Below are 24869 nucleotides of genomic sequence, written 5' to 3'. Positions count from 1 at the left end.
TGCTAGTTTAGAGAACAAGCCTGCTTGGCCATCTATGAAATCTCAATAAGCAGGATGGTAGTCCAAGGCCCACTCAGGCATCGGCCTCATGGGCCTCATTCACTCAGAAATCGGGACCCCCAAGGAGGGTTGGGCTGGATTCCCAGAACTGCACACAGCCTCCTCACACAGAATTAGCAGAAAACACACAAAATACTCTAGAAACAAAGTTGCCAAACAAGGTAAAAGGCTCAAGGTTTCAGTAAGAAATTCAGGTATTAGTTTAACATCAGAGAAAAATGTTTTCTTTCCTGAAATGAGTCTTTCTTGAAGCACTTGAAAAAGAAACCATGAATAGACACACCAGGACTATTTGGGGTGCTGCCTCTCCTGCTGTTTAACAGCCCAGAGCATCTTTATGAAGTCCCAACAGGTCAGGCTGCATCATTCAAAGCCATGGAAAATAAGCATATGCCTGTATTACATCCTCACCATTTCAGGGCTGTTTTAAAGATTTTATTTATTTATTTGAGAGAGAGAGAGAAAAAGAGAGCAGGAGGTGGGGCACAGGAAGAAGGAGAGAATCTCCAATTCTATGCTGAGTGTGGAACCCAACACAGGGCTCAATCCCATGACCCTGAGATCATGACCTGAGCCAAAAACAAGAGTTAGATGCTTAATCAAGCCATCCAGGTGCCTCATTTGATCCCCATCTTTTCAAATGGGATCATCTCTGGCATGAAAAGATCGCCCTAGATCCTAGACTTCTATATGAGTATCTATGTGAGGCACCAAAAGGTACACTTGCAGGCAGGGATTCCAGGGCTTATTATTAACAGGACAGAAGCTGTAGGCCTATCTTGCTGGGTAACCAGCAGCAGGCACTGGAAATAGGAAGATGACATATAATTTGATATTCCACAATGGCAAATCAAAACTAACTGGTAAACAGTATGGCACGGTTAAGTCATACACTCATTCAGAAATGGATGTGGGTTCAAATCTATGCTTGGTCACTTACCAGCTGAGTGGTGGGTGAGAGCTTTCAACAAGAGATAAACCCTGCCAAGCCTCAAGCTTCTTATCTGTAAAATGGGTACATATCTTGAGTGGTTGTGAAGAATGAATGAATCTAATACTTGTAAAAGCACTTACTTTTGTGCTTGGCACATAGTAAGAAGCTCCTGGCTTAAGCATCTCTACTTTTAATTTATCTTTTTGACTATCATAATGCTTATATTTGTTTTAAGAATTAGAGAAGACAGATTTATGAATGCTCTAAATGAAAGATCCTTTAAAATAGTAGATTTGGAGACTATCTGTGTCAATGAAACATAAGAATCACACCACTAATTTCTTTGTATGGGTATATGTATAGTTTTGGCTGGCTGGAAGAGTCTATTTGCTTTTCCTTTAACCAAAAGTATTATCACTGTGCAACTTCATAGTTCAAAACTCAGCTTGTATAAACGACCTTATCTAACTAATTAAAATATTTTCTGTTCCAAATAATTATCGAAAGGTTTCAATCAGTCCCTCACTGATGCTGTGTTTGTGAGCTCCGGGTTGCAACAGCACCCAAGCTATCAAGAAGAAATAAAAGCCTAATTGTGATCACATGATTCTCCCAATGTGTTGATAGGTTGATACATTGATAAACTTGTGGGTGATTTGATCTCAAATGATTTATAATTTTAAAGCAATCCCTTATAACCCTTCTTACAGGGTAACTGATAGATTATTATAGCTTTCCATGCAGTCTCCAGATGGATTAAACTGCATTTATTAGCAATAATCATGCCTCAGATAAACCTCATTGGTTATATGATACTGCCACTGTGCAAAGCTTTAAGCTGCATTTATATCAAATGCTTTTATTTGTGGCTATTTTGCTGTTGCATTAGTAACTATGTAGTTGTAATGCACATAAACAGTTTCCATGTATTATTTTATCCTCATTACAATTTTACATCATACTCTGATTTTACACCTGAGAAGACTGAGGCACAGTGATGTTAACTCCTCTGCTCAAAATCACAAAGGTAGTAAGTGATAGACTCAGGCCTTGACTCTGTCAAACAGCAAGTCCAAGGACCATGTTTTAGAGACTGTTCTCTATTGACTTTGCTCTCTTTTTTTTCCTAATGCCTTAAGAGCATCGTCTTATTGAGGCACACCTTAAAACCTAATAATATAGTAGAGGGCCAAGCACATGTGTTCATTTTATGAGAAAGGATTCCCTAGACGCAGCCAGACCTAAAGTATTAGGACACAATTGAAGGACAGTGTTTGCAAGAGGAGTACCACACAATAGCTCCCAGTCCTAGCTGGTTCAGAAAGGCTGGCCAGGAGGTGGCACTCTTCCACAGCAAAGGCCTTCCTCTTAGGTGTGTTCTCGGAGTCCTCAATTTTGTCTTCCCGGGAACAATCCTAGGGCCTGCAGGTCAGTGGATCCAGAATCCATCCATTCCTGCAACCCTGTGATGGAGGCCTTCTTCAACTTCCCTTTTGTAGAAAAATATTTCTGCAATTTTATCAGCTGACAAAATTGTTATAAACTGTGTTTAAGGGCACCCCGGTGGCTCAGCAGTTTAGCGCTACCTTCAGCCCAGGATTTGGTCCTGGAGACCCGGGATCGAGTCCCACGTCAGGCTCCCTGCATGGAGCCTGCTTTTCCCTCTGCCTGTGTCTCTGCCCCCCCTGCCCCCCCGCCTCTGTGTGTGTGTGTGGGTGTGTGTCTCATGAATAAATAAGTTAAAACTTTAAAAAAAAAAACTGTGTTTAAGAGACGAAGTACCTAGTAGCTATTTTCTTTAAAAGTATGAATTTTGACCATCAGATTTATTTTTATTCAAGACTTATCAGTTCATAATTCTTTTAAAAAGGCTACAAATTAAATAAACTGCTTAGCAAAAGAGGGGGAAAAACCTCACGTAGCTCTCATGCTACTATGATTCCTTTTCCTTCTGATTAGGCTATAAATTCCATCCTGGCTCTTCAGTTCTGACTCTGGGATAGCTTTGCTGCCAACCCACCACCCCTCTTGCAGAACGACGTATCCTCTTAAGCCACTCTGCATGCAGATACTTCTGCCATAGGCCCTAGTACATGCCTGTGTACCTCTTCCCACGTGTGACTTGACTGCAAACGTATTCACCCCTTACTGATTCGTCTCTGTACCTCGATCCTTAGTTAAGTGTATAGAGCAGGCACTAAATAAATGTTCGAGGAAGAAATGGGGTTGGGGGAGGAAGAGAAAACTAGAAGGAAAAAGCAGAAGGCATCATACAGAAAAGTACTTTGAGACTTTAACTGTCAAATGCCATTATGATATGGCATTATTATTAAATTATACTGTATATTTTTCACCTTGATAATTTATTCTAAAATAAGAGGTTTTAATATAATTTTAAATATACTGAATTAAACGTGTATCATGTTTTAAATAACCGCAAGAAAGCAATTCAATGTCACTTAAGAAGTACAATAAGGCCTCTTATATTTGGATTCGCTGTGGCCACATTTAACAAATCTAGAGAAAACCCGAATGGTAGAAGTCCTAGAGCAGTGGTTCCCAAAGTGTGGTCCCTGACCGGCAGCCGCAGCACTGCTTGGGAACAGGTTAGAATGTAAATTCCCAGGCCCCACATGAAACCTACCGAACAGAAACTGGGTGGGGGGGGAAGGGGGACAGGGTCCAGTGATTCCAATGCTTACTAAAGCCTGGATATCACCGAGTCAGAAATACTGGGTAACATGTGGGAACAGAGACTTCATTATTTAACCAGATTCACCTGGGGCTCCCCAACCTATAGCCAAATCCTAGGGGATGAGGCCTTTTCCACTGAAAAGGAAGGATGCCCCTGAACCAAGCTTATAAAGAAAGCTCTAGGGATCCCTGGGTGGTGCAGCGGTTTGGCGCCTGCCTTTGGCCCAGGGCGCGATCCTGGAGACCCGGGATCGAATCCCACGTCGGGCTCCCGGTGCATGGAGCCTGCTTCTCCCTCTGCCTGTCTCTCTCTCTCTCTCTCTCTCTCTCTCTGACTATCATAAATAAATAAATAAATAATTAAAAAAAAAAAAAAGAAAGCTCTGTGAGATGGGTCAGGCCCAAAGATGAACCAAGATGAAAGAGAGGTAAGAGGCAGGAAAAGGAGACTGCAGTATTTGACACAGGAAGGTACTAGCATGAGTCCATCCTAGATCTAAAACTAAAATGTTAGGCAGGGGATGCCAGAGACCCTAGGCAATGAAGCACGATCCCTCCCCAGCTAACTTGGCATGGCCCTAGAGTGACACGGGGCCCACGTCTTCCTGTGCTGGGGTGGGACTCCTCGCTAAAAGTCCTAGAAGCTTCCTCTCCACCTGGTCCTGGCAATTTGGCTGAACAAGCTGGCTGAGCAAAGCCACAATGCACCAAAATTGAAATCTTTCCTCTGAAAACAAAAACTGGGTATTGATCAAGAATAAAGAGTGAAGCTGTCTGAAGTTTGAGAAAGTTGTTTGCTGGTGCTCGGGATGTAAAAGTTCCCAGTTCGCCACAAGCATAGTCTGATCTACTCAGATTCTGTCCATTTGTCCTTGGTTGGATGTTCTGAATCCCAAGAAGAAAACCACTCCCTTGCCGGAATCTCTGTGCCCATTTCCCTTTCTGGTTCAACTGAGATCTCCTGTCTGTCCAACCACAGTAACGTTAGCATGGCTTTGCTAAGCCGCTTCCAAAGTTTCATCATCCAAGAAAAATAAAACCCTAAGTGTGACCTAAGCATGGTCTATAATACCTACCAAAGCTGCCAAAAGTTAGGGTTCTATGGACTTATCTGTCCTATCATTAACAGCATGAGAAATATGTACATTGACATTAGGATTCTAATAAACATACACTCTGGCTCCCATTTCAAAGATGAATGAAAGTTGAAAAAAATTTTACTGATATTTTTAAATGTTATTGAGACTTTAAACATTCTTTTCATAGTAAAGAGAAAAAATACTTAAAGAGCAAAGTTATCTACCAAAACATGATACCCTGGTTTTGTGCCTATGTTTTGAAAAGGTCTCCTTTTTTTTTTTCAAAGCCACAGACACCAGAACTTTGGCTTCTAAAACCTGTCACCTGAAAATATGGAGACAGTCATGGTTTTGTGCCTATATATGGAGTGCTAAAGCAAACCCCTTAGATTTCAAAGAAATTACTACCTGGTTGCCTTTAAGAATCAAGGTAAAGAGTTTAACCATCCTGACCATCTAAATATACAACTTATTTTACCCCCGAAGAAATTTTGTACCCACTGGCAGTCATTTCCCATTCCCTCTTTCCCAGACCTCTGGCAACCACCAGTCTACCTTCTACTTTCATATGAATGGAATAATACAGTATGTGTGTGGCCTTTTATGTCTTGCTTCTTTCACATAGTACTGTTTTAAGGTTCATATAGCATGTATCAATATGTCATTCTTTTTTATTGATGAATAATATTCCATTGATATATCATATTATGTTTAGTTCATTCAACAGCCGATGTACATTTGTGTTGTTTCTACTTCAGGCTATTACCAAAAACAGCTGCTATGAATATTTGTGTACAAGTTTTAGTGTGGGCATATGGTTTCAATTCTCTTGGAATTGAACTGAATTCCCTCAGAATTGGCATATTCCTAGCAGTAGCATTATAGGGTCAATATGGTAATTCTATGTTTCACTTTTTGAGGAACTGCCGGACTGTTTTCCAAAGTGGCTTCACTAAAGTTATAATCACTAGCAGTGTACAAGCGATCCAATTTCTCCACATCCTTTTCTACCTTTACTATTATCTTTTATTATAACCATCCTTGTGAGTGTGAGGTGGTGTTTCAATGTGATTTCGATTTACATTTTCCAGATGGCTAACGATGTTGAGCATCTTTTCATGTGCTTATTCGCATTTGTGTATTTTCTTTGGAGAAATGCCTATTTAAATTCTTTGCCCATTTTAATTTTTAAAAAGATAGATTTATTTATTTACTTATAAAGATTTTATTTATTCATGACAGAGAGAGAGAGAGAGAGGCAGAGACATAGGCAGAGGGCGAAGCAGGCTCCATGCAAAGAGCCCGATGTGGGACTCAATCCCGGGACCCTGGGATCGCGCTTGAGCCAAAGGCAGATACTCAACTAAGCCACCCAGGCATCCTTATTTACTTATTTTAGAGAGAGAGTGCATGCACTGGGGGGTGGAGAGAGAGAAGGTGAGAGAGAATCCCAAGGAGACTCCCCACTAAGTGAGGAGCGGAACACAGGGCTCAATCCCACAACCCTGAGATAATGACCTGAGCCAAAATCAAGAGTCAGACACTCAACTCGTGGAGCCACCCTGGTGCCTCTATTTGCCCATTTACAAATTGGATTATTTGTATTTTTGTTGTTGATTTACAAGAGATTGTTTATATATTCTGGATACTAAACTTTTAACAGATATATGATTTGCAAATATTTTCTCCCATTCCGTGGGTTGTCTTTTCACTTTCTTAATGATGTCTTTTAAAGTACAAAATTTTTCAATTTCAATTAAGTTTAATTTATTTATCCTTTCTATTAGCTGCTTGTATTTTTGGAGTCATTATCTAAGAAATTATTGCCCAATCCACGGTCATGAAGATTCATACTTCTTTTCTCCTAAGGAATTTATAGTTGAGCCAGACAGCAGGGAAAGACTTTGTCACAAATATTAATCCTCACTGATCCCAAGCAGTAACCCAATCTGACTGTAGGAGGATGGATTCAAGAGAGGGGCCAAAAGCTTCCAAGGGCTCATGAAAGCTCTCAGAGCACCTGAACATTCTTCCATCACTGCTATGAGCATCATCAAATTCTTCCTGAATTAGTTAAACACCATACAACTCATATTTTCTCTGATGTTCTTATTTCAAACTGCAGTGAACTATATACAGTGAACTTGACATTCCTGCATTTCATATTCAGGATTAGTGAAAAAAATTGCATAAATATTGCTGTACTATCTCTACTGGATTCATAAGAAACCCAACAATATCAGAGAACTGGCTTCAGACAGCTAAAGCTTTAAGCAAAATGGCTCTCATGAGAATTTCATAGATATCATCAGCTAATTCTTTTTTTTTTTCATTTTTTCATTTTGAATGAACTTTTACCCTTTTTTTTTTTTTAATTCATGATAGGCACACAGTGAGAGAGAGAGAGGCAGAGACACAGGCAGAGGGAGAAGCAAGCTCCATGCACCGGGAGCCCGACGTGGGATTCGATCCCGGGTCTCCAGGATCACGCCCTGGGCCAAAGGCAGGCGCCAAACCGCTGCGCCACCCAGGGATCCCTCATCAGCTAATTCTTAAAGATATGTTTATATCAGAGTGCATGATTCATTTTGTAATTTATCATCAATATTGGGAAGTATAGCTGCAAGACAGACAGAGCCTGACATTAGTAGGATTTTTTTTTCAGGCAAACATCTGTATGAAAATACAGAGAAGCCACAGTAAAAGTATATTTCAGGCACTTAAGAAACTACAAAGTTACAAATTATAAATCACAAGAGGCTCTCAATTGTGATCTTGCACTAGCAGTCTCAGAGTGTACAATGACTGGAAATCATAATGCTAGATGATATATCGATTAGATCTAGTGGCAGGAGTGGAGTAACAGTATATAAGGTGGCAGTTGGGAGCTTAGGTCAGAAGCCCAGTAAGTGGCCTCAGAAGCCAGGAAACCAAAAATGATCACTGCAATAAATGGGAAGTCTGGAGCAGGGCAGAGTCTTGGAGGTCATGCAGATAAAATCAGGAACAGATATTCTCAGAGACAAGGAGTTATTTAGCCAGATGCCAAAGTAGGTCAAGGCTAAGGAATAAAAGAATGTCTTCACTGGACCCACACTCAATCCTTCTGGGTTTTATTCCTGCTTGTTTGCATGTGAGTATTTCATCCCATGATCTATTAATGGTGCTGCCAAGAACTTTTCTAATGCTGCTTCTAAAATTCCTTGAGGTTTCTCAAAGAAGATTTCCTAAGGCAGCAAGAATGGTAACAGTTCCATTTTCTTCCTTGTTCAAACATCTTATGTGGGTATGTACAGTGTCTTTGACAACTGGCAAAGGAACAACTTCAGCCAACATCATTATCAGCAACCACAAACAATCTTTGAAGCATGTCACCATGCCAGATCCTAACATTACAGGCAAAAAAGAATCGAACTTACACATTAAAAGGCAAATAGGAAGGAAACGTAGAAAATAATAAGACTCAACATGAGTGATTCATACAGTAAGTGGGACAGAGGACTATAATGGGCAGAGTATCATGTGTTACACTAAATAAAGTTTCACTGATATTGGGATCCCTGGGTGGCGCAGCGGTTTGGCGCCTGCCTTTGGCCCAGGGCGCGATCCTGGAGACCTGGGATCGAATCCCACATCAGGCTTCCGGTGCATGAAGCCTGCTTCTCCCTCTGCCTGTGTCTCTGCCTCTCTCTCTCTCTGTGACTATCATAAATAAAATAAAAAATTAAAAAAAAAATAAATTCTTTAAAAAAAAAAAAAGTTTCACTGATATTGAAGGTCAGATATGAGTCTTGAAGGATAGGTAGGACTTGGTCAAGTAGAAACGAATAAGGAGGGTGTCCTAGGGAGATGGTCCGGGAGACCAAATTCACGTTTTATACTGGAGAGACTAAGTTCCCAGAATAGTAGTTTTAAGATGAAGAGCAATGGAATATTAATTTTAAAGAGGTTCATTGAGACCAGATTAAAATCTTGGGCTAAAGAACTTGAACTTCATGCTGCATATAATGAGGAATTACTGAAAGTTACAGAGTAAGAAATGGACAACTGCAAAGAAACATCTAAAATTTATTAGTATAGCAACCACGTGAAGAATGGTGTCTAAATCTCTCTGATGGGATCCCTGGGTGGCACGGCGGTTTGGCGCCTGCCTTTGGCCCAGGGCGCCATCCTGGAGACCCGGGATCGAGTCCCACGTCGGGCTCCCGGTGCATGGAGCCTGCTTTTCCCTCTGCCTGTGTCTCTGCCTCTCTCTCTCTCTCTCTGTGTGTGTGTGTGTGTGTGTGTGTGTGTGTGACTATCATAAATAAATAAAAAAAAATTTAAATCTCTCTGACAAGTCAATGACCAAAGACTGTGTAAGTGACCTTAAGAGGCTGAGTGTAAAGGAACTAGAAAAGGGTCTACAAGCAAAGGGTGGGTGGGTTCAGTAACCAGAGAATCCAGGCAAGCATTAATTCATAGGAGGCAGCCAGAGACATGGTTACTGAATTTGTGACTGATGGTCTAACAAATATGAAGAATTGGTCCAAGGTGGTTATGGCACTGGGAACAGTAAGGATACGCTGTAGTTTGGTGACTCTAGAAACAAATTAAGCATAGACCTTAGCAGTTTACTTGGTATGGAGGGTGAAGGAAAAGGAGTAGATTGGTATTATTTTAAGGCTTCATGCCTTACAGGAAGAAAAGTGAATGATGTAACTGGAAGACACAGGAGAATTCAGAGAAAGATATGCTTTGGAGTTAAAAATGAGTACCTCAGTGGATGAGTTTATGGTGAAGGTTTCTCCAATTGTACAAGACAGAAGACCAAAGCTCAGAAAAGAAGACAAAACAGAAAATATAGCCCTGAGAGCCACCCAGTGAGAGTCATATGAGAAAGCGCTGCATCCATAGAAAGAATTTAGGGAGCCAGGGGCATAGAAACTCATGTAATATGAAAGAAGTCTAAAAAATGATAAAGGTTAATTTGTCTTCCAAACATTGTACTGTAGTATAATTAGGTGCCAAGATGTGATACCTCAAGGACTGACTCCTAGGGTTGGGAATGGGACACCACATGGAGGAAAGGTGACAACAGGGCCCCACACAATGAAAGTGAACCTGGCATGGCAGTTCCTCACCACACTCAGTTTATCACCCATGTTCCAAGTGGGTGTTTTCCTCTAAGGACTGGGAAGAAACTTGATGGTTGACCTTTCCTGATTACTTAAAAAAAAGATGAGTTTCCATTTTCTATGTTCGCATTTTAAAACTCATTTGAGGAGGTATTTATTTTGTTTCCATGATATTTACTTCTTACTGTGCAGGGATATTAGTTTGGCAGCTAAAGCATTTTTCCTGAACAGAAGCAAATGTCAAGTCTGGCTCAGTCAACAGGCACAGCCAAAAGGTTTGCCTTGAATTTCATAACACAAGTAGATCTTGCAATTTTCTGGGATGAGTGAGAAGTCAAAATAGTCACAGTTACAATAGAGCTTGGCTCTATCAGTGGAGGTTCAGCAGAACCTGTACAGTAGAACTTGTAAAGTTCCCACTTTACGAAGGTAATTGAAAGTTCAGAATTATAAGGACAAAAGGTATAGAAGTGTATTTTCTCCCATATTACATAAAAAGACAATATTAATATAAAACTTGATAGAAATGGCCTTTTATGAACTTAGTATTCATGAACAGCCCTCTGCAGAAGTTACATTTAAACCTCTAAAATTAGATAATTCTTTAAGTCACTTGGTACCAAAGCATAGGCACACATCCTTGCCAACTGGCTATATTCATTTTTCTGAAATGGAATAAAAAAAGAATATAGTTTTATGAAAATCCTGCTGCTACTGTGAAACAGAAGATATCCTATAATTGCTTACTCAAGGTTCTTGAGAACATAGAACAAAGCCTGGCAGATAGCAAGTAGCTTCTCAAGAAATGGTTGAGGGCTTGATAAATGAGTAGCATAAGAGGTAAGTAAAGTGTTTCTCTCTCCCTTGTGACAATACTATAATTGTGTCTGTTAAATACAATTTATTAAAGTTTTTCATGGATCAAAATATATTCTATATTTATAGATTCTGAAATGTATTTTACCATTACCTTTTTATACACACACACACACACACACACACACACACACACGCATGCATGCTATAAGCTCCTGTTCTATATTTCAATTTCTATAGAAAGTGTGATTAGGTGTTACTAAAAAAGCAGAGATTGTCCCATTTGCTCAAGAACACAACCCATATTATTCTCAAGAAAATACTAGACATTGTTGCATGGGAAACCTTAAAAATTAATTCAAAGCAGAGATCTAAACATACTGTATAAGAACATTTGACAAAACTTGAATAGATAACAGGGTCACTTCATCAAAGGCTAATGAGGTGATTACTGTGGTGTTAGGCAAATGGAAATGATTTTAAAATGCAAAAAGTCCTCTAAAACTGCTTGGCTAGATTTTCTCAAACATGTACACCATCTTGAAGAATATGTTTTTCTAGTGCCTTCATAGAGCTAGTTTAATTTCTATTCTTGACAGAGTGATCTATTTCACCACAGCAGTTTGGGATGGAGCAAGGTAGATTCAGGAGTAATATTCACCTTGTCTTTCAACCAAGAATAAAGGTAAAGTTGAGAGAAAGACGAGGTCATCATTTTCTACCAATGTCTCCCAAAGTGGAAGGCATCTCTAAATTCCTCCTTCAGGGAAGGAGCAGCCAATCCCTCACAGCTTCAGTTTTTTCTCAGTCTCACTTTGCCTCCAAATATTTTAAAAACTCCACCAATAGTTTAATATACTATGACATGTAGGAAATATAATTGTGTGACTTCAATAAAATCAGAAGAAACTAAACATTCCAATATGTTATAGGGCTTAACAATTTTGAGGGGTCACAAATAGCCTTACTTGCTCATTGATGTTTATTCAATATTGAGAATCTTTGCTTCCCTCCTAGCTCCATATCCCTTATGCTGACTCTACATTTCCTTCATATATATATATATATATATATATATATATATATATATATAATCCCTCTCTCTAACTTCCTCACTGCAACCCTAAATTTCACTTCCCAACTTATATAGAATTTTTAAATTCTGTGATCCTTTAACTTACTGTTTTATCCTATTGTTTCATTTTCTACTTCTATCTTCTTCAATTCACTTAATTTATTATAACAACCTGAGAAAGCAAGGATTTTGCTGTCATAAATATTTGCCTGGTAAGAAAAAAACAAAATGAGTCAAACTTATTTTCTCATTTCATTTGTTATTTTCTTGAAACTATTTTTTCCTGAATCCCACTATATCATCTCCCTTATTTCTGTTTCCACTTGCTTTATTGATCAAATAAACACAAGATAACATACAAATCAGATTCAAGTGACACAATATTTGTGCTTTTAGCCAAGATGAGTAAGAGAAACCAGATTTACTCTCCACCTGAAACAACCAATAAAGGGGGAGGGGTAGCAGTTTGAATGAAACAACAGTTTGGAAGATACTGGAGGTCAGGCAACAAAGATCTGTGATGTAGGAGAGAGGGAAAACAAAAGATGAGCCCAATAATTGCCCCATCTTACTGCATTAAGAGCGTTCTCAGGCCACAGTGCAAAGAAGAAACCCATGGGAAATCTAGCAGACTCCTTACATTAAGGAGACAGAGCTGAGAGTCTAAGGAAACCAAGGAAGCTAGAATTCACAGGACAAAATACTAGAAAGCATAACTGCACAAAGAGAAAACTCAAAACATCTTCAAAGGGTTGCCCTTGAAGATTCAGCTTAGTGCTGACCTGGTGCAAATATGTGAGGAAACTATCTGGCCAAGGAAAGAACTACCTGAAAAAATTAAAGGTAACAGTTCTGGGCACTCACACAGGAACAGGATTAATGCCTGTTCCCTCCCACTAAAGCTAGAAACCTCAGGATTTATGGGGCATTGTGTAGAAGGCACATAAGGGTCTTGCCTCAATAGCAGGCATTAATTAGCCCTAGACTGACTACTGCTCCAGTCCCAACTAACAAATCTTAAAAGAAAGACTTGAGAGTATCTATCCATTTCCAAGTGAATTAACTGTATCTCAGAACAAATCTCAAAAAGATTTAGAAAGATTCAAATACATCCAATACCTAACTAATATTCACAATGTCTGACTCAACCAAAATCTAGCAGGCCTGCAAAAAAGCAGGAAAAAATATATATAATGAAAAGATATTAGTTAATCAGTTGAAACTGTCCCAGAACTAATACAGATGATGGGCTAGTAAGCAAGGGTATCAAAACAGTTATTAAAACTGTATTTCAAGTGTTCAAAAAGTTAAGTCAAAACATGTAGGATTTTTTGAAAGGATCCAAATTGAACTTCTAGAGATAGAAATTACAGCATTTGAAAATAAAAATTCACTGAGTAGGCTCTGTGGAATACTAGAAATTGTAAAACAAAAGACTAGTGAACATATACTTGCACACACACAAACACAAAACAATGGAAGCTATACAAAATAAAACACTGATAGAAAAGTATGGAGCAAGCTAACTGTGGGAAACTTTCAAGTTACCTAATATACAAATGATTTGAGTTCTCAAAGAAGCAGAAGGAACAGAGGAAAAATATTTGAAAAAAATAATGGTCAGGTTTTTCCAAATTTGTTTAAAACTGTAAACCCAATGATACAAAGAATCTCAGTGAAACCAAGCAATGAAGCATGGAGAAAACTATACCAAGGTACACTATAAATTATTCAAAATTACTGAGAAAGAGACCATTGTAAAAGCAGCCAGAAAGAAAAAAATGCTATATACAGAGGAATAAAAATAAGGATGACAGCAGATTTCTGGTCAAAAACAATGCAAGAGAAAAGACAATGAAACACCATTTCTGAAGAACTGAAAGAAAATCAACCTATATACTCCATGAAAATATATTTCAAAAACAAAAATACAACAGATACTTTTAAGATATAAAAAGCTAAAAGAATGCTTTAACAGAAGACCTTCGCTACAAGAAATGTTAAAGGAGATCCACCAGGCAGCAGTAAAATTACACTAGATGGAAATATGGATCTACACAAAGTAATGAGAAATATCAGGAAAAGTATTTACTACATGGGTAAATATATGTAAGATATTTTTCCTTATTATTTAAATCTCAGTGATAATTGGCTACTTAAACAAAAATAAAAACATAAGTAGAAGTAAAAGGTATGACAATAGCAAAAAGTCAAGAAGTGAAATGTAAATGTATTATGAGGTTCTACTACACATGAAATGACATCATGTCATTTGAAGGTCGATTATGCTTAAAGATATATATTATAAACACTAAAGCAACCACTAAAATAATAAAGCAAAAGATATGCTAATAAGCCAAGAAAGAGCTAAAGCAATAAAAAAACTCAATAATATAAAAGTAAGCACCAAAAATAATATAAGGAAAGAAGATTATATCTTCTTCAAATATCAACACTATAAAGATTTAAACCCAACCATATCAATAAATCATATTAAATGTAAATAGTACAACTATCTCAATTAAAAGGCAGAGATTGTTAGAACAGATAAAAAGACAATACCCAATTACACGTTGCTTACAAGAAATGTACTTTAAATGTATATAAGTAAATAAAAGTAAAAGTTAAAAAGTTAAAGGGGAAAAAAAAGTTGAAATGTGAAAAAAGATACACCATACTAACTCTAGTCAAAAGAAAGCTAAAGTGGCTAAAGTCATATAAAGCAAATTTCAAAGCAAAAATACATTACCAGTGACAAAGAAGTTCATTTTATAATGATAAAGAGATTAATTTATCAAGAAACACCTAAGAATCCTAAACATTAATGCACCTAATACAAAATTTCAAAATACATGAAGGAAAAACTAACAATTGCAAGAACTAGAAAAGCCCAAAACTGTAGTTGGAAATTTCACTCCTCTAGCAATAATTGATAGAGCCAAAAGATAGAACATTGGCAAAAGGTACACAAGATTGGAACAATATAACCAACCAACTTGACCTAATTGATATGTATAGAATATTTACCCAACAATAGCACAACAGACACCTTTCTCAAGGACACATAGGACATTTATTAAGACAGATCATACTATGGACATAAAGTAATTCTGAACACATTAAAAGGACACAAATAATACAAAATATGTTCTCAGGGCACGTGGGTGGCTTTAAAGTTCAGCAGCCAACTCTTGATTTCGGCTCAGGTCATGATCTCCAGGTCGTGAGATCCAAACCCAAGTCAGGCTCTGTGCTCAGCACAGAGTCTGCTTCTCTCCTTCTCCGTCTTCCTCTGTTCCTCTCCCTGCACCTCTCCCCAAAAGTAAGTAATTAATTCTTTAAAAGAATATGTTCTCTAGCCACAGTAGAATTGAATTACAGGAAGATCTCTGGAAAATTCACAAATATGTGGAAACTAAATAACACACTTCCAAATAACTCATCAGTTGAAGACAAAAAGAGAAACTGGAAAGTGTTTTGAACTAAATGAAAATGACAAAAATATGTCAAAATTTGCAAGATGCCACTAAGCAGTTCTCAAGGGTAATTTTATAGCACTACACACCTATATTAGAAATGAAGAAAGATCTCAAGTCAATGACCTCTGCTTCCATTTTAAGAAATCACAGAAGGAAAAGTATATTAAACACAAAGTAAGCAGAAGAAAGATTTAATATCAGAGTATAAATCAGTGAAATAGAAAAATAGAGAAAACCAATGAAACCCAATGCTGGTCCTTTAAGATCAATAAAATTGATAAATCTCTAGTCATACAGAAGAAAAACGACATAAGACAAAATCTGCCAATCTCAAGAAGAAGAGAAGTGACTGTATCTATAGATTCTGCAGATATTTAAAAGATAATGAGATACATATACAATTTTAGGCCAATAAATTTGCCAATGTAGAGGAAATGGACATATTACTTCAAAGACACAAACTACCAAAGCTCACTCAGAAAAATATAGATCATCTCAGTAGCTCCATTACTATTAAAATTATTGAATTTGTGTTTTTAAATATCCCCCACAATAAAATCCCAAACTCAAATGGTTTCATAGGTGATTGTATTCTAGCACCTACTTAAGGAATCCTTGAATATTAAAATTATGCCACCAAAAGCATGATCTGTAAAAGAAGAAATTTCTATACTGGAATTTGTCAAAATTAAACAGGTTGGTTTTCTTAAAGACATGGTTAAGAGAATGAAAAAGACAAGTCACAAATGGGGAGAAAATATTTACAAACTATATTCTAGATAAAGAATTATATTTCAAATATGTAAAGAACTCTCAAAACTCCATAATGAGAAAACAAACCACCGAATTCATAAAAAATAAGGGCAAAAGATTTAAGTAGACATTTCATCAGAGAAGATATTTAAGTGGCAAATTATTTTTTAAAATATTTTATTTATTTATTCATGAGAAACACAGAGAGGGAGAGAAGAGACACAGGCAGAGGGAGAAGTAAGCTCCATGCAAGGAGCCTGACGTGGGACTCGATCCTGGGTCTCCAGGATCAGGCCCTGGGCCAAAGGCGGCGCTAAACCGCTGAGCCACCGGGCTGCCCTTAAGTGGCAAATTAGAGCATAAAGAGATATTTAACACCATTAGTCCCTAGAGAAATGCAAGTTAAAACCACATTTGAGATACCACTACACTCTTATAATAGTGCTTAAAAAAAACTATGATTTTTTTTTAAAAAAATCCAAATCAAGTGTTGTCAAGAATGGGGAGGGACTGAGGATCTCACACACACTGCTGGTGAGAATGTAAAATGCCAAAACCACTTTGAAAATACCTCAACAGTCTCTTAAGTTAAATGTACCTCCACTATGTGATTCAGCCATTCAATTTAGTGATATTTACCCAGAAGAAATGAAAGTATGTTTATAAAAATTATTTGTATATGAATGTTCATCAGTTTTATTTGTAATGGGCAGAAAAACTGGAAACAACCCAAATGTACATCAAAAAGTGACTGGCTGAACAAACTGGCATGTCCATAAGATGGACTACTCAGCAGTAACAAGGAATGAATTACTGATACACACTTCACACAGATGAATTTCAAAAGAGTTATTTTGAGTGAAAGAAGTCAGTCAGAAGAACACCTACTGCATGGTTTCATTTATAAAATATTCCAGGAAACATAAATGAATGCATAGTGACAGAGAACAGATCAGTTGTTTGGGGGCATGGAGAGAAGTAGGGTGAGAGGAAACAAAGGGTGTGAGGAGACTTATGGGGATGATGAGTATGTTTATTATCTTGGTCAAAGTGATGGTTTCATAAATGTGTACATGTTACATACATGTGTGCATGTTAAAATACCAATCTGAATACTTTAAATGTGTGTTCTTTTTTGTCAATTATACTTCAATAAAGATGCTTTTAAAAAGGTCGACTATATTTCAATTTAAAAAAAACAAAGTTACCGAGCAAGTTATGGACTCTGATCAACCCCATGCCAAGGATCAAGAAGAAATAAAATTATCTCTGGAAAAATCTTGTTGCCTGAGGTTCATAAATAAAAGTGTGTGTGAGGGGAGGGCAGCCCTATGTGTAAGGACTACCAGAAAAGAGAGGTTTTCTCTAATCAGTGTTTAAAATTGGAACCTGGCTAAAATCGTCTCCTCTCTCAAACCTTCTCTGCATGCTTACAAATGCTCTACGATCAACCTGTCCAAGAACGGATCTCATTTCTCCTCTTTCTCTGACTCACTGGGCCTGCTCTGAAGGAAAATGTGGCAGGCAAGGTGGGAGCCACAGATATGCCATCTCCCCAGAAAAGTCGCAAGTTTTAATCTGCATAGTCAACTGAATTTTTGCTTGGAAAACACATCTAAATGGGAGAATTCCCAACTGTTCCACATCAGCAAGTGTAATTTAGCAATGCCACAATCTGTCTAAAAATCTGTTTAGTGCATAGGCTAGAGTTTGCCAGTTCCATCCTTCCTTTTTTGAAAACACAATGAAATATTGAAGGACTGCACACTGAAATTCCCCTGAACTCTAACATACTATATATATTCATGTTTCTCTGCTTGATTTCAACTTTATATCTTGGTTATTCAAATAATAAAAACTGTTCTGCCATACAATGAACCACAAAACTAAATAGTCAAGAATTTAGGGATGTTGGAAAAGTGTGCTCAGTTACCCAAAGTGTTAGGGCATTTCCTTGGTTTGTGAGTCTGCTGAGAACTCTTTACATATAAAAGGGTCACAGGCAGGCAGAGGACATTTAAGCTAACACCCAGACAGTCCATCTACCTCCTTGTACATCTACAGTAGGCACTGAAATTGATAGAAATCCACAGATATGTGCCCAGGAATCTCAGGAATTCAAAATAAATAACTAAATAAACAAATAAATGCCCACTTTGAGATTTATTGACTCACATTTAGAAACAAAAAAAGGTAATATTACATGATACTGTAATAAAATGTGCTATCTTCACATAAGAAGGTACTCAGTGGTGTACAGGCAAATGTTAATTAACTGGTATGAGGGCAAGGGAGCAAGCCCTGATTTGTAGCCAGTTTTTATGGTATGAATACTCCCACCATGGCTGATTTCAAGCTGATTGCACCCAATGCAAAGCTGAGAAGAGAAGCACACAGACTGGCTCTTCTGAGCTTGAGCATGAGCTAGTACAAGCACCCCACTGGAAATATCTTATGCCTCACTACGGCTAACTCCAATGCTACAAGGGAAGTAAACTCAGTTTCTAGGACATGCTCATGTGTTTTATTCTTTGGGGACGAATTTTCCATTCTGAAGCTACCTGTGACATTACATTTTCATCTGAAAAAAAGAAAGATCTTTACAATGTAGGAGATATTATCCATCATTGAATATTTGAGATTTCTTAATATTGAGGAATTCAACAACTTTTCTTTTTCTTTAACAGGAATCTTTATATGTTCAAACTCCGTTCAAATGAAATGCTTATTGTGAGTCCCCAAAACAGCGAAAAGAAAAGGAAACAAATAAGACAGGACGTTTTAATTCCAATTTTAGACAAAAATTAACCTAAGGCAACTTGTTAGTAAAGGGGAAGGATGGTTAGGATATAGTCAAACATATCTCCCACCACAGAATGCGTGTGCCCCACCTTGAAGCAGAGGTGTGGATGTATGTTTGTATTTTTGTTTTAGAGGAGTATCATTTTTGCAATAATAGGAATTAAGAAGGAGAAATAAAAAGTCAACTTTTTGTGGTGTTTTCCACAAAGAGAGACTTTCTTCAAAGCTTAATTTTATAAGGAAAACTAACAGAAGGAAATAAAGTTATCAAACCAGAAGTCCAACAAAAGGGGGGGAAACGTGAGCAACAACAGCTCCAGCATTTCAACACAGCTATAGCAAAGAAATAATAAAAGGAGTAACAAAAGAGCAGACATATACCCAAGTTCTGAGTCTGACTGCAGCTGGAGCACTGAGGGGTCTGTGTCCCATTGCAGGGTCCTAATCGTGCAGCACAAGGGAAAAAGAACACAGAGAATTAACAAAAGGGGAGGAAAACAAACCAAACTGTGTCATTCATCAAGGCAATGGTATATACAATACATACACAGAACATCTCCCCACTGCCCCCCACCTCCAGCCCCAGGTGCAAGGAAGACCCCATGGGTATCAAGTGACCTTTGAACATCAGTTTGATACTGGAAACTGTGGTTGTTTGGTTGTCTGCATGCATGGAAGGAAGCCCAGAACTAAATACTCAAACGTTATACACCTTCCTACTCTCCCCCTCTGCCCTTTTTTTGTTTTTGTTTTGTTCTGTTTTCTATTCAAGCGTGCTTGATTTGCGCATGTAAGCTGTTTCATCTTTCTCTTACACCCCAGAAGCCCATCCACACTTGGGAGCGCCAAGCATCTCCCATGTGGTGCAGAGAACCAAAGACAAGGCTGCAAATGGCGAGAGCAAGAGTATCTGGGGAGGTCAGGCCAAGTGGAGCCTGACTTCAGGGCCTGCTGGACTGCTGGCTACCTCGGGTCAATTACTACAAGAAGAATGCACTGGATTTTGAAGCTCATGGGTATTTTGGTGCCTTTTATTTATATGTTACACTGATGTAGTCACCATTAATATCGCATGTGGCTAAGACACCAGGGATATCTTACACCTCTTAAATATCTTACAAGAGATGGCACAAAGTATCAACAGTTACCAAGGCATTCAGGTTTCCCTATTGTTTCTCCTTCACAATAAAAGGGGATAAAGACTTCTACAAACAGAGTGCATTCAAGAAAGAACCTTTCTCAAACCCCGCAGCTTTTGCTTAATCTAAGTGTGGCCTAACAGGATCACCAGCATCTCTCAGAACTTGCTGGAAATGCAGACTCCAGCCTCACCCCAGACACCCTGACTGCACACTGCAGTTTACTAAGACTCCAGGCCCTTTGCCGGGACCCTCACGTTTGAGAAGCCACGCTCGGTTTCCTCATCTGTAAAGACTTACCACAACTTACGAGACCATTTCATTTCAGGCTGACCTGGCCTGCAGCTATCTTCTAAACTTACATTTGACCACTGTTTTCCTCCCTCCGCATGTCCTGTTGGATGCTCTTCCCCCTAAGAGCTGTGTGTCTTCACTCAAATCTCATCTGCTCAGAGAGGGTTTCCTTCCCTCACTACCTGGTAGCACTGCCTTGTCACTCTTCATCCCTTTCACTTACACTGTTTTCCTTTCTTCACAACACCTATGGTTTTATTATACATCAGTTTACATACTACTATTTGCTGTTTGTTCCAGATATGAGCCTCGTAATGGGGGAGGCTGGGCTGTATCCCTAGATTATAGGGATCTGCCCAGGAAAGGACCTGGCATCCCTCCTTACACAATACAGTATTAGTTGAAAATATGAATGAATGGATGGATGATCTTTCTCTGGTTTTCTACAGGGATAACTTATAATTCTACCTAAAAAGCTAAGTAACTATTTGATAAACAGTAGCCTTTCTTCTTACTACCAGATTCACTATATCTACTATTGATATTTCTTTGAGTCAACACCCTACCTGTCTGACAGATCCTATATAAGCTCCTCCTACAGAGGTAGCAGAAGACAAATTCACAGCTTCCCTTATCAGCTCTGGCTACACTCTTGTCCTCTTACCTGATCATTCTGAAACATGACAACTGAAGTCCAATGAACTCTAAATGGCCACTGTTTCTTAGACCAGTGCCTCTCAAATTTCAATGTGCATACACACACCTGGGAATACTGTTAAAATGCAGATTCTGATTTAGTAGGTCTCTGACATTTCTAACAGGCTCCAGGGGATACAGAGCCTGTCTGTAGGCCACACTTTGAGTAGCAAGGTTTTGACTTAAATTAGTGGTTTTCAAACTCTGACAAGGACACGAATGATGATGTGGAGGGCTTACTAAAATACAGAATGCTATCTCCAACTCCAGAAATTCTGATTCAATAGGTGTAGGATGGTGCCTGAGAATTTGTACTCTTAACAAGTTTCCAGGTAAAGGCTTACAGCTGACCCTGGAACCACCTTTACAGAATAACCGGGTTAGAATATAGCTTTCATTAGTCAGCAGACAGAAAGCATCACTGATCCTCAAATATGTCAGCCTCTAACCCTGTGATTAACTCAAGCCTGGCCTAAGACCCAGGCCACTTTCAGACTAATTAAATCAGAATGTGCAGAGTGAGACTCAAGCATCTGTATTTCTGAAAACTGTCCAGGTGATTCTGATGTGCAGCCAAGCATGAGAACCCCTGCTCTGGACTCTTCTCTGCTCAAGGAAAGCAGATCTTCTAGACACTGATTCCTTCACCTTGTTGGTGAATGTAATGGTTGTAAATGGTGAAAGTAACAGAATCTGTTGCAGTGATTCATAGTTGCTGTTCACATGTCTCTAGGGATCAAACTTTTTACCTTTAAGGTCATTTCTTTGGCTTATAGAGAGAATAGCAGCCTCTGGCTCTGGCTGGCTGTGAGAAGCATTCCCCTGTATGGGGAGGGATCAGCTATTTTGCTCTCAATTTGCCTGGAGGTTTCTGACAGGATGAGCTTTTTTAACCTTTTCCACCTCTCCCAGGCAGGTGAGGAATGCAGCAGCTCCCAGGTGGTCTGTCTGTCCTGTAACTTATCTGACAGGTCATCTGAACTCACTGTCTCCTTAAGAAGTAAAAATGATGATTCCATCAGAATCTACAGATCAGCAGTCTGGAGTTTGCATTTACTCAGGAGAACAACAAAGGTGGTCATGTATGTAAATAACCCACAGCAGTCCTGCCCCCCTGCCCCACATATATTATTCAGTAAAATAAATCATAGTCAACATCAGTAATGAGCAGTGAGGTAAGGAGTCAAGTCAAGGATGCAATCAAGTGTGCTAGTCTTATTTCCTTCTCATTTTTCCCATTATGATCTATGGGATGGTCAGACTTGCACAGAACGCACTTTTTCCTTGAAAAAGAACTTAACAGCCAATACATTAAATGGGCAAAGTTTGTTTGTGTTTCCAAGGGTAACCTGGTGTATTAAATGTTTGCTGAATTCCTTCTGTGCAAACTAGCAGAAAAACTTCTTCATAGGTGGCAGTACCTTGGAGAGAGCCACACTAGGTCCTCCCCATGAGGTTTGTGTTTTTGAGTGTGGCTCCACTCTGTGTCCTGGGAAGGTCTCTATCCCCAGCAAAGTGAGGATACAGGCCTACAGACCTTTTAAAGTTTTTTTTTTTTTCTGCCTGATATTTTAAAACATGGATAATTACTAAACTGCCTTTCAGTTCTCTCTTCTCCAATTGGTAACCAATTTTATACACCAATTGACAGAGACTTTACTTCTTAACCATCTTAATATCGAGCTAGTGTATCAGTGAAAATAAAATGATGGTTTCCCCACAGCTTCTTCGGCAGTTTGAAATATTGCCAGGTAGTCATTTTTTTTTAAATGAAAGTAGTGAAATTGTAAGTAAATAAACATATGTGAACATAATAAACTCCCACAAAATATTTTCAGACCATTACTGAAATAAACAATTACAATTGTTTATCGTAAAAAAAGAATTACAAAATAATTCAGACAATTATTACTGTTTACCACAGTAGTTAGTTCTCGTTTTCAGTGATTTTTGGAATGGACCAATCAATACATGCAAGGAGAGAATATTTTTGACAAGAGCATTCATTTACTTATTCATAAATATCTATTAAAGACCTAACAGGTAAAAATACTGTGATAGAGGATGAAAGGAATTCTCAAGGAAACTACAACTCTTATAGAGAGATAAAACATGTATAAATAGTTTAGTGGAACCAGACAGAAAGTAAAACATGCCATATAAGTGGCACCACAGGTGTGCTGTGGGACATAGGACTTGCATTTAAGAATCTTACATTTTAGTAAAGTAATGAGACGTATGAATATTTATACCTAATGATACACTGATAACCTATGCAAAAAAGGAAGCAGTTGTCATTATTTTTCCAGGCCCTGCAGTCTAAAGTTTCAATAAATGTTAGCTGAAAAAATAAGTAAATGTCATAGAAAGATCAGTAATAATTATATAATTTCCTTTCGCTCAGTGTTTACTTGGTGCTAGCTAGCCACAGAGTACTACTGTACTTTCATTATCCTCTAGAAGCCAGAGCAGGGAAACACTTTCCCTCTGAAAAGATCAGAGATTACATGTGACCTTGTTTTGGCAGGATGGGGTCAGGATTTGGACATAAACTCATTTTCATCAGTGCCTAGTTTGTCTGCCTTAAGCAGCTGAGTTGGTTTCCTAGGTCTAACAAGAGTCTGTTATATTTTAGATGTCAATTTAACAATTTATCATGAGAACAATAACTGCCAAGAAGAGCAATTATACACACTGGATAAAGTCTTCTCTCCTTGAAGGCCAACTTCCTGGGAAGCCAGATGACCATTAATATCTTGGGGACTGGAGAAAGTGAAGCTGAATGTTTTACTACTGCAGCATCTCCCAGCCCTACACCCACTCCATCATGTCCACCTCTTTCCACATACACCACACATAGCCCTGTGCTGTCAAGGTCTCCGTTTACCCCCAGTTACTGGGATGCCCAACTAAACCGTTTTTGACTGATGTCATCTTTCCCTAACTGTCAGATTTTGTCTGTTGTTCTTATATGGAAAATCATCCTGCTGTTATTTGTTTGCTTATTTTTAAGAGCTACATTTGTCTGTAGTCATCAGTTTCAGGTTATTTCTTAGGTTAACTCTGAGGATTGAAAGGAGGATTTCTGATCTTACACAGGGAACCTGCTGTTTGTACAGATCTTGAATAACCCAATAATTCTCTATCTATTCTGGACTAAGGGGCATTGTCCCCTAAGTTGTAGGTCCCACAGTTGGGATTGGCATTTCGGGACATTTCCCAACTTTGTTTTCAAATACTAGATACAGAAGCTTCCCACACAATGGAAAATGATCATTCACTTATTTGACCCTAAATATGCCAGACAATGTAGCCTCTGGTATCTCATCTAGAAAGGCTTGCCATGTAACATTTGGTTTGCCATGTAACACTTGGTTTGCATTTGGTTTTTCATTACTTAAAAAAAATAGACAAAATATCAAAATTCTTCAAATTAGCAGTGACCTATTTAGAGATTAACAGAACTTTATATTTTAAACTTTCTACCAAGTCATCACTAACTTCTTAGAAAATTCTCTCTCCCCGGTTCAATTTTATTGGCTAAGTTTCACTTTATTAGATAGAAGTAAAAATTCAAAACCAAACCAAAACAACAACAAGCCTTGGCCATTTGTTTAAAGTATAACTTAGGTGTGAAAGACGTGATGTCTGTGTTACATATACCTTACTCCCCGTTGAGTGTTTAACTTCTCCCTGTTCAGCTCTTAACAGCAAGTTGCTAGTCTCTATTCTTCTTTCCATTTTTATTAATCCTCTGAGTAGAAAGCCTTAAAATTCTTCCCTAAAGAGTATCTTTGCCTTGACCTTTTCTTTGGTTGTAAGAAAGTGACATCTGATAAATATCTGGAAGGCAGTAGGTAAGAACTCTGTCATTTGTCATGCTAACGCTCAACACACTACACTGCTAGTGGCATTTAAAATCATTATAGTT

General features: G+C 38.3%; 1 protein-coding gene across 1 annotated transcript in view; it reads right to left on the bottom strand.

Annotated features, from left to right (window-relative positions):
- DYNC1I1 (dynein cytoplasmic 1 intermediate chain 1) overlaps nt 1–24869 on the bottom strand; it is a 311302-nt gene that overhangs the window by 228515 nt on the left and 57918 nt on the right. Inside the window, exon 5 of the mRNA XM_055307612.1 lies at nt 19191–19250. Coding sequence (XP_055163587.1) covers nt 19191–19250 — 60 coding nt within the window. The remainder of the gene's footprint in view (nt 1–19190; nt 19251–24869) is intronic.

Source organism: Nyctereutes procyonoides, unplaced genomic scaffold, assembly GCF_905146905.1.
Source record: "Nyctereutes procyonoides isolate TBG_1078 unplaced genomic scaffold, NYPRO_anot_genome, whole genome shotgun sequence".
Classification (NCBI taxonomy): Eukaryota; Metazoa; Chordata; class Mammalia; order Carnivora; family Canidae; genus Nyctereutes; species Nyctereutes procyonoides.
Note: the sequence above shows the minus strand (reverse complement) of the source record. Positions and strands in the feature narration are given on the sequence as shown.